This window comes from Lissotriton vulgaris, chromosome 7 (assembly GCF_964263255.1).
Source record: "Lissotriton vulgaris chromosome 7, aLisVul1.2, whole genome shotgun sequence".
NCBI lineage: Eukaryota > Metazoa > Chordata > Amphibia > Caudata > Salamandridae > Lissotriton > Lissotriton vulgaris.
In genome coordinates, this window is record NC_141695.1 from 307,428,590 (window position 1) to 307,441,050 (window position 12,461).

Genomic DNA, 12,461 nt, shown 5'->3' on the forward strand with positions numbered 1-12,461 from the left:
TTTGACTCTTTTTTCATATGAGAGTGTTTTTTTAATACCTTTGAGCGACCATGTGTGGTGCTAGTAGTTAAGTGTGCAGGCATCTCTAGATAGAAAAGATGGGAGAAACAGAGATCTCCTCCTGCAGGTTTTTAGATAGCATTTTACAGTACATGACTAATACTACTGTAGAACTAATTCACAAACTACAAAATGCAATTTGTGACTTAGCCTCATAGAAACCACCACACACCCATGAAACGCAAACAAAAACCCAGAGGCAAACAGATGCACACACATAACCCACGTACATACACATGGCTGCAAATGGGCTCAAGTTGTATGTACTCCCTGACGGACACAGGGAGTCAACGAGATATAGACAGGTGCAAACAGACACAAGCAATTTAAAAGTCACATTTATAAAGACAGTGCCATAGGAACTGAGCATCAAAAGCATTGAGGTGCAGTAACTTATAGGCAAGCAGCACTGACACTTGCAAACATACCATCGGCAGCATCCATAAAGCCAGAGTTAAGCACAGACATTCTGACTGACTGGGATTCATAAAGAGGCGCACACAGGCATCTACAGAAATACAGGCACAGCAAACTCTAACTGAACAACAGTATTAAGACAAACACACAGTCAAAATGATCCACGCAAGGGCATTCACAGAAACAGGGATTCACAGACTTGAAAATGCATTGAAAGACACAAACACAGTGGCAGACAACCACACAGTCGTAGAGACCAACAAAGGCAAACAATCATCAGACCCACTAGCAGAAACTGGGCTTCAGTCACATTACTATGTAGATGTGATATCTTAATTGTTCTTTTTTTTATAGCTCCACAGCAGCAAAATAACACATACAGGAAAAAAAGAGAGAATTTTTTTTTAACACAAAACAGCACATGAATATAACTATTTCAAGATTCAAAGTGATCACGAAAAGACCCGCAAATGCTGAGACCAATCTGACGTTTTTAACCCCTTTAACAGCAAATAAACTCCATTCTAACTTATATAGGTAATACATTTTAGCCCGCCATAGCTCAAATGCTGGGGGGTCTCTTTGAAGCCATTCAGAAGCAATACAAAGAGGAGCATCGGACATAGAAAAAAATTATCAAATATCGATGCTTATGTAATACATTCAATTGACTGTTAGCAGGCCACATCTCGATTAACATAATCAAAGGAGTTATTGTCAGCGGGGCATTCATAACTATAGAAAATAATTTTTCTATATCAGAGATAAATCTAAATAATTTGCAACAACTAAAAAAAATATGCAGACTATCTGCATGATCTCCCCCGCATCGGAAACACTTTCCATCAAACTTTACTCTTTATAATATCCTGATTGTTCAATGAAAAGACATTCAAGTCCTTGTAGCTCCATGCATAAACAAACACACATGCAAATGTTTCAATTCATATTCACAATTATGGAAGGCACACAGGACATTGTACAAATACACTGCATTGTAGACAAACAAAACACATTCAATCAGATAAGACGGGAAGGAAGTAGAGATGCCTCTTCTCTTAATTGGCTTTAGTATACTCTGTTGACATTTTAGAAGTAATGGCAGATAAAATATTCTTTTTCCGAGACTTAGATTCAGCCCAACAGTGTACTTCGTACCAAACATGACAGAGTACCCTATACAGCCGCCAGGCTGATCGTCAGTTTTCCAATGGTGGCGACCCTGCTGGCGCCACTGCTGTAAAGCTTATAGCCGTCCACCAAACTTTTTGTTCTTTCAGATGAACCGTCATGATGGCCATTCCTCTAAACATACAGAGATTACTACCGTCAGTGATTTCTTTATCTTGCAAGCAGTACTACATCAGGGTAGCAATATAATGGATCACTGAAAGAATATCGATGACACAAATATAGACTTACCAAAATATCAAGTAAAAAATATAGAATGCAAAAATATTGAATCCCTATCTCCAAACAGGTAAGTACAAAAATATTGAATCAAAAATATCGTTGTAAAAAATATAGTTAGTCAAAATATCGAATTTTTAAATTTCTTCAAAGTAATTGAAAATTAATTAAATAATAAATATAATTAACTTAAACATACTTAAAATAATTAAATAACCTGAAAATTAATAAATAATTAATGTATCTTTAAAAAAAAACAATTTAATTTTTTTAGTACATATATATATCTAAACATAATATTAAGAAAAAATATACAATATTTTTACCGTAGGATAGCGGGAGGGTTAAATTTACTATTCCCACTCCAGTGAGTGCAACAGTATAGAAAACATTGGATAGCGTAGCAGTAAAAATTACTATTCCCACTCCAGTGAGTGCAACAGTAGGGAAACCGTTGGATAGCGGGAGGGTAAAAATTACTATTCCCACTCCAGAGAGTGCAACAGTAGGGAAAGCGTTAGATAGCGTAGGGGTAAAAATTACTATTCCCACTCCAGAGAGTGCAACAGTAGGGAAAGCGTTCGATAGCGTAGGCATAAAATTTACTATTCCCACTCCAGTGAGTGCAACAGTAGGGAAAGCGCTGGATAGCGTAGAGGTAAAAATTACAATTCTAACTCCAGTGAGTGCAACAGTAGGGAAAGCATTGGATAGCAGGAGGGTAAAAATTACTGTTCCCACTCCTGAGAGTGCAACAGTAGGGAAAGCGTTGGATAGCGTAGGGGTAAAAATTACTATTCCCACTCCAGTGAGTGCAACAGTAGGGAAAGCATTGGATAACGGGAGGGTAAAAATTACTATTCCCACTCCAGAGAGTGCAACAGTAGGGAAAGCGTTGGATAGCGTAGAGGTAAAAATTACTATTCTCACTCCAGGGAGTGCAACAGTAGGGAAAGCGTTGGATAGCGTAGGCATAACATTTACTATTCCCACTCCAGTGAGTGCAACAGTAGGGAAAGCATGGGAAAGCGGGAGGGTAAAAATTACAATTCCAACTCCAGAGAGTGCAACAGTAGGAAAAGCGTTGGATAGCGTAGAGGTAAAAATTACTATTCCCACTCTAGTGAGTGCAACAGTAGGAAAAGCGTTGGATAGCGAAGGGGTAATAATTACTATTCCCACTCCAATGAGTGCAACAGTAGGGAAAGCGTTGGATAGCGGGAGGGTAAAAATTACTATTCCCACTCCAGAGAGTACAACAGTAGGGAAAGCGTTATATAGCGTAGTAGTAAAAATTACTATTCCCACTCCACAGAGTGCAACAGTAGGGAAAGAGTTGGATAGCGTAGGAGTAAAAATTACTATTCCCACTCCAGTGAGTGTAACAGTAGGGAAAGCATTGGATAGCATAGGGGTAAACATTACTATTCCCACTCCAGAGTGTGCAACAGTAGGGAAAGTGTTGGATATCGTAGGGGTAAAAATTACTATTCCCACTCCAGAGAGTGCAACAGTAGGGAAAGTAAATACTTCATATATGAATAAAAATAAATTAAATATTAATACCAATTACAAATTAAATAAAAGTAATTAACAATTTTATATTATATAGTAATTAATCAATTAAAAATACAAATAAAAATTAATTATTGAAAATGATTACCTATTAATACAAACCCCTGCTTCCTGACTCAACCAGGAAAACCTTAGTACAGGCCTTAGTGTTGAGTCGCTTAGACTACTGCAATGGGTTACTTCTTTCAGCTACATGGGAGTAATCTCTAGATTGCAGGTAGTTCAAAACACAGCGGCTCGCCTTGTTCTATACCGGTCCCCCCGCACCCCCTCCAAACCCGTTTTGACCACTTTGCATTGGCTTTCCATCAAACAGAGGGTGAAGTTCAAGGCCTGTTGTATCATACACAAGTGTCTTCAGAGGAAAGGCCCCATGTACCTGTCTAATAAATTCTCTCTCTATGTACCCTCGCGATCCCTGAGATCTAGCGAACAGGCTCTGCTGCGGGTACCTAGAGCAAAAAAGGCAAGACAAGGCGATAGAGCACTTTCCATTGCTGGTCCAATGCTGTGGAATACCCTACCACTTTCCTTGAAACCCTGTAAGGAGCACTTCCCCTTTAGGAGACAGCTAAAAACCTTTTTATTTCAAAATTAATATGTTACACTGCCAGTACTGTTTATTTGCAATAAGGCTGCCAAAGGCGCGGAGATACTCCTTCGGGACGTGATCCTAGCGCGATACAAACACGCAAATAAATAAAAAAATAAAAAAAATTAACAACGAATTAATTAACAATTAAAAAATAATTAAAAATGACAACAAAAAAACAATAAATAAATTAAAATATTTAATTAATTACAATTAAATTACTTCCCACCCTACTGCCCTATAAACACACAACCCGCAACAGAAAATAAATTATTAAAATTAACATAATTATCAATTAATTAAAATTATTTAACATTAATTACCAATTATATTTTAATTAATTACCAATTGAAAATTAATTCAAAATAAATACCAATAAATAAATTAAACAATTTAATTAATTATAATTAAATTACTTCCAACCCTATTCCCCTATAAACCCACAACCTGCTACAGAAAAAAAATTAATAAAATTAACATATTTATCAATTAATAAATTAATTAAAATGTATTACCAATTATATTTTAATTAATTACCAATTGACAATTAATTAACAATTAATTCAAAATAAATACCAATGAATAAATTAACATATTTGATTAATTATAATTAAATTACTTCCCACCCTATTCCCCTATAAACCCACAACCCGCTACAGAATTATATTACGCAAAAATTAAATACCATAACATTAATTAATTAAAATAAATTATCAAAAAATATACACTTTTCACACATATACTAACATAAAAAATCACTTTTAAAAATTGGATATTATTAAAAAATTGACATTAACTTACCTCAAATTCGATATTTTTGTTGTCTATATTCTGTCTATTCTATACTTTTGTTGTCTATATTCTGTCCATTCGATATTTTGTCCATTCTATATTTTGAATTCGATATTACTGCTATTCTATTCGATATTTTTGTAGTCTATATTGTGTCCATTCGATATTGTGTCCCTTCCATATTTTGAATTCAATATTATTGCAAATCGATATTAAAAACTCGATATTTTGAGTGTATACTCAATATAATGTCCTCCACCACCCTGATTGAAGGACTACTGCCTGCCAAACCCTAAATTAAGCCTTCAAGGTCAATGTGATTATCTCCATTAACTAATCCCTTGTTCGACTCTAGCATCCAAACAATTGGCCTGATTCACAAAAGAAATCTGAGACAAAATCCTAACTTTACGACTTTCGGTATTCACAAAGGGCAATTAGGAGTAGTAAAGTTAGGAATCCTAACTTTACTACTCCTAAACACACTTTGTGAATACCGAAAGTCATAAAGTTAGTTTTTTCTCTCGATTAAACTTAAGTTAACGATAAGATAGGGAGGCCGAAGCTCACTTACCCTCCAGCCAGATGTTATTGCCACTAGACAAGTACCCATCTACTGTAACCGATGAATAATTGATGTGAATGCGTTGAGTGAGATTGCTGTGTAACATGCATGCACTGCCATCAATGTGCCAGTGAAGATACTAACGACTTTATTTAGAGTTTGGCGAATGTGATACTTTGTTAAGAAACAGTTAATATCCGGGCTGCTGAATTATCATAGACTAAAATGCACCTGTAATACGGCAGGAGGGACGTCTGCCAAACTCTAAATATAACCCTAAGTTTCTTGAGGTTACTGAACTGCAGACACATATGAATAAAAAAACCTTATGCGAACATAGACAGAAGACCAAGAAATGCATCAGTTACCTCAATTAAAAAGTCCCCCATCCGAAGGCCTGCGCGCCAGGCAACACCACCCTCGTCCACAGACTCCAGGTATTGTAGGGCTGGGAACGCTGGAGTTGGGGTGAACTCTTCAATCGGAGTTTGAGCTGCGAAAGCAGAAAAAAACTTGGTTACACCATTGAGCCACACTGAGGCGGGGTCAACACCAACCTCTGGAAAGAAAAAGTCAAGTCATAAAACCCTTTTTAGAGTAACACTGGAAAGAGGGACAATTTCTCCATCCAAATGCATCAAGGCAACATAAGGTGACGGGGAAAAATTAACTCACAAAGACATGGAGATACTATGAACCTATTGGAAAATGCCTGAAATCAAACCATAGAAAACAAGCAATGATGCAAATATATACCAAACCTTAAACAAAAACAAGAACTGTAGAAATAAAAAAACAGGGGCCTGATTCACAGGCAAACTTACAGTTTTGTGTAAGTTTATGACTGTCTGCTGTTCACAAAGGTATTTCACTTATAGTATCTTTGCACCTGCATAGTCTCCACAAGTAAAAATATAGGACTGTTTTATTTTGTCCACTTTTTTGTGCAGAGACTTTTCAGTTGTAAATATACTACTAGTAAAATACCTTTGTGAATATCAAACAATCGTATACTTACAAAAAAGTGTAAGTTTACCTTTGAGAATCAGGCCCTAAGTGTACCAAAGTGCCACCAAAAAATGGACTGAGGAGATGGGCAACCAACATGTACAAACCCTGGAATAGAACTAAAGGGTACAAAAGACCCAAACACCACTAGAAACCAACCTGTAACAGCCTCAAATCAAAACAGAGAAAGAAGAGACAACTAACCAACTTGTAGCATCCTGACATCACTCCAGGGACTCAAAGAATGAAATCACCCTGTTCCAACCTACCAATAAAACAGGTGTTGGAGAGACAAAGAACAAACCTTTACCACTCTAACCCAAAATGCAAGCTGCAGAGAAAAGGACCCTATTTATATGAGTCTAAGGCACGAGCAGTCACAGGAAAGAAAAGTAACTAATGAGCACCAGCCTTGTATCAACAAGAGTCAGATAAAATCAGAAAGCAGAAGGCCGTAGTTCACACAACAAAAGATAACAAAATAAGATTATATAAAGTAATTTAGACACTAAACACAGTCACCCAGAACAGAAGAAACCAATCCGCACCAGTCCAACACAAACAAATTAAAAACAACCAACTGGTACCAGCCCATCATAAAAAGAGAGGGTTGGTTACACACTTTTACTAGCGTTTTTAAGGTGGAGACGACTATTATTAACATAACTATCTTTCATATGACAGTACGGTATTATTCTAGGATGCCATTGATTAACAAAGCATAAAATTAACTGGTAACAATACCAACATAATAAAAATTAAAGGACGAAGAAATTCCTAAATTTTACTATAATTGTTCTTACAGTTTTTATTGGGATATCGTTATGGTTTATATTAACTTAAACAATAAAGAATTAATTAATAATTAATAGCCTATCACCTAAATCAGGAAATAGTGACAGGAAAAAGCAACTTTTATTAGGCTGCAATCAACCACAGAGGCTGAAGAGACAAGGAACCAAACTGGCCAAACCAATAGCAAACCCATAGGCTGAATAGAAAGGACATCAAAATACATGATTTAACACCAAAAGCAGAGTATGAAGAGATGAAAATTGAAACTCTACCAGCCTGGTACCAAAAATAGAATTTGAGATCAGTAACCAACCACCCGTATCCCAGTGTCAAAACACAATGAATGGAAGACAAAAAAAAACTACCAATACCAACCTGAAATTGAACACAGGTGTGTAACAGATAAGCAATCAACTATCACCAGCATGGCACCAATATTTATTTATTTATTTATTTTTTAACATTTAATATAGCGCGAACAAATGCCCGCAGGCGTCTCGGCAATAACAGAGGCTGATCTGACATGCTACCAATTTCCACAACTGAATGCAGTCCCATCAGACCCAATGATTTACCCTATCCTATTTATTATTTACCTGAAACCATTGACTCATATTTTTTGTTTATTTTGGTGTACTTAGCCATTCATTGCATATTCAATATTCAAATCAAAGTTATGGTGTTCTGAGAAGCAGTTCAGTATGAGTGCTTTGACAATTGCTTGGCAGCAGGTTTACGTGTGGTAAAACATTACTTGCCCAGGAATGGTGCTGGAAAGGTAGAGATCTTTTTCTTTATTGGACTGCCAATTTTCTTACCCTTATTTATTATGCCAATATCAAAGATTGAGAATTTAGGAGGTGCTGAAAGCAGGGTTGTTAATTTCAGGCTACTACCAATGCTGCCACTAATTCCGAACTCTGGTCACAACAAGGTGTTTACAGCAACTGCAGATAGGATTACAAATTACTTTAACATGAGGTTATCTACATCCTGAACATACCACCTAGCTTCTAGAGAGCAGAATGCTGCTGTGAGATTGACAGAAGGGCTACATGAAAGTAACCAAACGTAGAAGGTGCACCAGACCCTGCACAGTATCCCTTTAGATGGTAGGCTCCAGTTTACAAATGACTGCGTGACTCATAAGACCATTTGATGTCAAATTTTCAAAGAGAGAAAAACAGGTAGCACACAAGAAACAGTACAGCGGAAGTGTGCTGTAATCCTTTTTTCTTCTTCAGGAGATACTGCTCCAGCTGTTTCTGAACGAGCCATTGCTCCGGCACCTAAAGCCACTGTCCATGGAAATACCAGGCCAATTTACTAGGTCATTAGTGTACACTGTAAAATCAACCATAGTCTGGTGGCATCATTGACTAGCTAACAGCAGGTGGAAAATGTACACAGAAAAGTCTCTGTAATCGGGAGCCAGAATGCTGTTACAGACAATGTTCCTTGCTTCGCTTATTAGCCATTCAATGGACTTTTAATCATAATGCCTGGATTTGGAGGAGGCAGGTTTGAGAGGCACCGGTTATAATCTTTGATTTCAGCTCCAAAATCTAGCCCCTAAATTCTGAGCTACTCATTATGGTGTTATTTCAAATGTGAGTAAATCCATTTATCAGTGTAATTAAATTTTTAAAATCATAAAGTTGAATTTTCCATTGTGAGTGCTTCTATTGGCTCCCACAATTATCGGTTAGACGTACAAATAGCTGTCTGAATGGCCTTTGAACTCTAAAGAGAAAGAACTTAGGACAAAGTATCGTTCGTCAGGTTGGCAAAGGACATTATCTTAATCACCCTGCCGGTGTACTATCGAGCTCTGTACCCCATCGAGCTCTGTACCCCCCCTCGTTTTGCGCATGCGCAGGAATGTTGCGCATGCGCATATTATGCCCCTATGACGTTTCGTGATGTGCCCCATTATTTGCTGTACCCCCTTCGTCTTTCGTCTCTGACCAATCACAAGTCTCACTCTTTTTCTCATCCAATCACAAGTCAGACTCTTTTACTCATCCAATATATCGCTTCCTGACTGTTAGCTTCAACCAATCATCGCATTTCTATGTATTTATTAATCGCTAACCTTCTGGAACTTTTCCCACAGCCCTGCTGAACTTTTACCACCCCCTGCCTACCGCTCGAGTTTAGTAGTGCAATCCTTGCATCACTTCCAGTTGCGTGTGTCGCAGTGTGTACTACATCCTTTGCATCGTCTACTTGCAACCCTTGCATCGATTCGGCTTGACTCTGTAGCTTTCAGTTGGGGAGTAGTCTAGCTAGGTGCGTTTTTTGTTATTTCAAGCCAGCTTTGTGCGTTTTTGTTATACTTCTGTTACAATGTTATGTTGTATGTAATTTAATATTTCTGAAAGCCAACAATGTGCCTTTTTTTGTTATATGCCTTTGTTCGACGTTGAAAGCCAGACATGTGCGTTTGCAAATTGCGTCGACGTTGAAAGCCAGACATGTGCGGATACGCCCATGTGCTACGCCCTCAGGCCTCCCATGTGCTACGAACTCAGGCCTTCTTCCAAATGCACAGCTCCATTACATACGCACTTTGATATAACCCCTGTTGGGCTTTATAAGACTTGGGCAATCTTATGTTGAATGATATCTTTTTTGTTTATATGCTGTAAATTCTGTTCCCTTATGACTATGCTTCGTGCCAAGTCCAACTTAATGTCTATGAAACCCAGCCATGTGCGTTTGCAAATTGCGTCGATGTTGAAAGCCAGACATGTGCTGCTACGCCCAGGTGCTACGCCCTCAGGCCTCCCATGTGCTACGAACTCGGGCCTTCTTCCAAATGCGTAGCTCCATTACATACACACTTTGATATAACCTCTGTTGGGCTTTATAAGCCTTAGGCAATCTTATGTTGAATGATATCTTTTTTGTTTATATGCTGTAAATTCTATTCCCTTATGCCTATGCTTCGTGCCAAGTCCAACTTAATGTCTATGAAACCCAGCCATGTGCGTTTGCAAATTGCGTCGACGTTGAAAGCCAGACATGTGCGGCTACGCCCATGTGCTACGCCCTCAGGCCTCCCATGTGCTACGAACTCAGGCCTTTTTCCAAATGCGTAGCTCCATTACATACGCACTTTGAAATAACCTCTGTTGCGCTTTATAAGCCTTGGGCAATCTTATGTTGATTGATATCTTTTTTGTTTATATGCTGTAAATTCTGTTCCCTTATGCCTATGCTTTGTGCAAAGTCCAACTTAATGTCTTTGAAACCCAGCCATGTGCGCTTGCAAATTGCGTCGACGTTGAAAGCCAGACATGTGCGGCTATGCCCAGGTGCTACGCCCTCAGGCTTCCCATGTGCTACGAACTCGGGCCTTCTTCCAAATGTGTAGCTCCATTACATACGCACTTTGATATAACCTCTGTTGGGCTTAATAAGCCTTGGGCAATCTTATGTTGAATGATATCTTTTTTGTTTATATGCTGTAATTTCTGTTCCCTTATGCCTATGCTTCGTGCCAAGTCCAACTTAATGTCTATGAAACCCAGCCATGTGCGTTTGCAAATTGCGTCGACGTTGAAAGCCAGACATGTGCGTCTACGCCCATGTGCTACGCCCTCAGGCCTCCCACGTGCTACGAACTCGGACCTTCTTCCAAATGCGTAGCTCCATTACATACGCACTTTGATATAACCTCTGTTGGGCTTTATAAGCTTTGGGCAATCTTATGTTGAATGATATCTTTTTGTTTATATGCTGTAAATTCTGTTCCCTTATGTCTATGCTTCGTGCCAAGTTCAACTTAATGTCTATGAAACACAGCCATGTGCGTTTTGCAAATTGCGTCGACGTTGAAAGCCAGACATGTGCGGCTACGCCCATGTGCTACGCCCTCAGGCCTCCCATGTGCTACGAACTCGGGCCTTCTTCCAAATGCGTAGTTCCATTACATACGCACTTTGATATAACCTCTGTTGGGCTTTATAAGACTTGGGCAATCTTATGTTGAATGATATCTTTTTTGTTTATATGCTGTAAATTCTGTTCCCTTATGCCTATGCTTCGTGCCAAGTCCAACTTAATGTCTTTGAAACCCAGCCATGTGCGTTTGCAAATTGATTCGACGTTGAAAGCCAGACATGTGCGGCTACGCCCAGGTGCTACGCCCTCGGGCCTCCCATGTGCTTCGAACTCGGGCCTTCTTCCAAATGCGTAGCTCCATTACATACGCACTTTGATATAACCTCTGTTTGGCTTTATAAGCCTTGGGCAATCTTATGTTGAATGATATCTTTTTTTGTAGTAAATGCCTGAGATGTGCGTTTTTTGCTCATAGCATAATGGCGTTAACGTAGAATGCCACCTACGTGTGCGTTTTGTAATGGGGCCCTTTGCCAAATGCTGTAAAGTAATGTGTGAATTTCAGCCTTGTGCCTTTGATATATGCTCTCTGCCGTCTTTGGCGTATAACATCACTTATGCCCAATTCACTGAGGCCACTGGTATGTGCGAATCGAATATAATGTAAGTCCTGTTCACTTATGCCTATGTTTCATGCTAATTCCAACGTAATGTCTTTGCAACACAGCCATGTTCTTCAGTGGTGACCGGTCAGTGCTGCACAACAGTGTGCAGCCCCTTCCCTGTTGCAGGACTGCCCATCCTCGTCCATGCCCCTCTGCTGTATCGCTGTGTGATACGGCAGAAAGCATGGCCTATTAGTTTTTAACATTTGTTTCTCTTTTTTTTCCTTTGGAGTAAACAGTGGCTCAACGCCACTTGCCCTATTTGTGGAGACTGCTTTGTTAGTAACTTTTTCTTGTGTTAATGGTGTTCCTTTACTAATTTATTTCTTCTCTTTTTTGCATCCATTAACCATACTATTTATTTTTGTAATAGTTCTGTCTGTTACTATTTCCCTTACCTTCGAAATTTTCACAATTCCGCCATTTGTCCGTCGTCACCTTTTTCTTTAATGTATATTTGACAACCTTCTTTTGAGGAAAAGGTACCCTTTCTCCTTTAATTTTTCCCTTGGTGTTATGGTTGGTTTGAGTGTTCTTGACAGGGGCGATATGTATAGTAATGGTGTATATTTACACCTTCGTTACCTATTGGTCTTTGTAATTATTTGAATGACACCACGTAAAATGGTTTAATGGTATATATGACTGTCTTATTATTTTTTAAACTTTTTCTTTTTATAGTAATGGAGGCCATTAAGTACTATGAGCTTGTGGATTATGTGAGCCGTAATGT

At 38.5% G+C, this 12,461-nt stretch overlaps 1 protein-coding gene across 1 annotated transcript in view; it reads right to left on the minus strand.

Annotated features, from left to right (window-relative positions):
• SHANK1 (SH3 and multiple ankyrin repeat domains 1) overlaps window positions 1–12,461 on the minus strand; it is a 1,619,594-nt gene that overhangs the window by 409,740 nt on the left and 1,197,393 nt on the right. Inside the window, exon 15 of the mRNA XM_086930109.1 lies at window positions 5,780–5,904. Within this exon, the coding sequence (XP_086786235.1) occupies window positions 5,780–5,904 (125 nt within the window). The remainder of the gene's footprint in view (window positions 1–5,779; window positions 5,905–12,461) is intronic.